Below are 2667 nucleotides of genomic sequence, written 5' to 3' on the forward strand. Positions count from 1 at the left end.
TTCCCGGGATTTTTTCTGTCCTTTCCCTTCCCGCAGGAGACGGGGCAGGTGTTCAACTCCCCCAGTGCCTGGGCCACGCACTGCAAGCGCCTGGTGAACCCGGCCAAGAAGTCGGGCTGCGGGTGGGCGTCCGTGCGGTACCGCGGCCAGAGGCTCGACCAGTACAAGGCAGCCTGGCTGCGCCGGCACCAGCCCCACGCACCGCCCCCCGACGAGGTGGGATGGGGGGAAAACCCTCCCCCGGAGCGCTCAGGGGGAAGGGGAGGGGTGGGATGGGGGAAAAAACCCCCCTCGGAGCGGTCAGGGGGAAGGGGAGGGGTGGGAGGGGTGGGATGGGGGATGGAGGTGGGGGAACATCCCGGGGGTGGCGTGTGCGGGGTGGGTGGGTGGGTGGGATGGGGGTCACAACCTCCCTGGCACCCTGGGATGGGGTCATAACCCCACTGGCTCCCTGGGATGGGGTCATAACCCCCCTCTGGCACTCTGGGATGGGGGTCACTCCACCCCTGGCACCCTGGGATGGGGGTCATAACCCCCCTGGCACCCTGGAATGGGGTCCCAACCCCCCTGGCTCCCTGGGATGGGGTCACAACCTCCCTGGCTCCCTGGGATGGGGTCACAACCCCCCTGGCACCCTGGGATGGGAGTCACAAACCCTATGTCACCCTGGGATGGGGTCACAACCTCCCTGGCACCCTGGGATGGGGGTCATAACCCCCCTCTGGCACCCTGGGATGGGGTCATAACCCCCCTCTGGCACCCTGGGATGGGGTCATAACCTCCCTGGCTCCCTGGGATGGGGTCATAACCTCCCTGGCTCCCTGGGATGGGGTCACAACCTCCCTGGCTCCCTGGGATGGGGTCATAACCCCCCTCTGGCACCCTGGGGTGGGGGGGATGCGGCCCAAAAGTTCCCTGGGGGGGGTAGGGGGGATGGGGGTCAAAGGTTCCCTGAGTCCCTCGGGGTGGGTGGGAGGGGGGTCACAACCCCTGGCACCCTCGGGGTGGGTGAGTGGGTGGGATGGGGGTCACTCCCTTCCCCCCGCGGGTGCTTGAGATGGGGGTCACTCCCCCCCTGGCACTCTGAGATTGGGGTCACCTCCCTCAGCACTCTTAGGGTGGGTGGGTAGGTGGGATGAGGGTCAAAAGTTCCCTGAGTCCCTCAGGGTGGGTGGGATGGGGGTCACAACCCCTGGCACCCTCGGGGTGGGTGGGTAGGTGGGTGGGATGGAGATCACAACTCCCCCCAGCACTCTGGGATGGGAGTCACTCCCTTCCCCCCCTGGCATCCTGGGATGAGGGTCACCCCCTCTGGCACCCTCAGGGTGGATGAGTAGGTGGGATGGGGGTCAAAACTTCCCTGGGTCCCTCAAGGTGGGTGGGTGGGATGGGGGTCACTCCCTTCTCCCCCTGGCACCCTGGGATGGGGGTCACCCCCTCTGGCACCCTGGGATGGGGATCACCCCCCGCAGCACCCCCAGGGCGGGTGGGGACCATGGGGTGGGTGCCAGCGCCGCGCTGCCCGCAGGGCCTGGCCAGCGAGGGCGAGGAGGAGGAGATGCCCGAGGAGGAAGAGGAGGAGGCGGCCCGGGAGGGGGGGCGGCTGCCGCTGCCCGAGCCGACGCCTCCCAAAAAACCCGAGGAGAGGAGCAAGAAACAGCAATGCAAGAGCCCGGCCGAGCCCGCGGGGGCGGGTACGGTGACACGGGGGGGGGGGGGGGGGTGGGTGGGGGTCCTCAGGGGGGTGACCCCGGGCTGTGGTGACGGCTCCTTGTGCTTCCCAGATCCCGGCGCTCCAGGGAAAAGACTGGAGACCAAGCCCCGGGTGCCCGTTCGCTACTGCACCCTGGGCACGCGGGACTCGGCCAGGTACGGGCACACGGGGACAACGCGGGGGTGGCACCGCCGGGCCCGGGATGGAAGGGGGAGGGGGGGTGACAGGAATGTGGCTGTTCCAGGAACCCCCAGACCCTGGTGGAGGTGACGTCCTTCGCTGCCATCAACAAATTCCAGCCCTTCAACGTGGCCATCTCCAGCAACGTCCTGCTGCTGCTGGTGCGTGTGCCCTCCCCGCACCGGGCACTCGGTGGCACTGGGGGCACCCTGCGGGGCGTCCCCCGTGTCCCCCTGGTTTTGGGATTTTGGGGCCGAGCCGCCGATTTTGAACCCTTTTCCCGCAGGATTTCCACAGCCACCTGACGCGCAGTGAGGTGGTGGGATACCTGGGCGGGCGCTGGGACACCAACACGCAGCGTAGGTGGCGGGGTGGGGGGGGGGGCAGGGGGGCCCTGGCGGGGGTTTGGGGGGGGTTCACCCACCCCTGTGCCCCCCCCTCGTCCCCCAGTGCTGACGGTGCTCCGAGCGTTCCCCTGCCGGACCCGCCTGGGAGACGCCGAGGCCGCGGGGGCCGTGGAGGAGGAGGTAAAACAGCCTGGGGAGGGGGCAGCAGGGAGGGCCCCCGGGATTCCAGAGGATTCCAGGGATCCCTCGGGCTCCCTGCGCCACCGGGGTGGGACAGACACGGATCCCATGGATCAGGGAGTGTGGGATGGGAGCCGGGAGCGGCAGGACTGGGATGGGCAGCACAGCCCCGGAGCTCGGCTGAGACCAAGGGATGGGCAAGAACCCACTTGGCTGGGAAGGGAAATCAGGGATTTGAGGAGAGAG

General features: G+C 68.8%; 1 protein-coding gene across 1 annotated transcript in view; it reads left to right on the forward strand.

The window, feature by feature from the left end:
• MPND (MPN domain containing) overlaps positions 1 to 2667 on the forward strand; it is a 14084-nt gene that overhangs the window by 10813 nt on the left and 604 nt on the right. The window contains exons 2-7 of the mRNA XM_027669898.1: positions 37 to 216; positions 1529 to 1694; positions 1785 to 1869; positions 1959 to 2055; positions 2181 to 2253; positions 2345 to 2509. Of these exons, the coding sequence (XP_027525699.1) occupies positions 37 to 216; positions 1529 to 1694; positions 1785 to 1869; positions 1959 to 2055; positions 2181 to 2253; positions 2345 to 2509 (766 nt within the window). The remainder of the gene's footprint in view (positions 1 to 36; positions 217 to 1528; positions 1695 to 1784; positions 1870 to 1958; positions 2056 to 2180; positions 2254 to 2344; positions 2510 to 2667) is intronic.

This window comes from Corapipo altera, unplaced genomic scaffold (genome assembly GCF_003945725.1).
Source record: "Corapipo altera isolate COAL_440 unplaced genomic scaffold, ASM394572v1 293, whole genome shotgun sequence".
NCBI lineage: Eukaryota > Metazoa > Chordata > Aves > Passeriformes > Pipridae > Corapipo > Corapipo altera.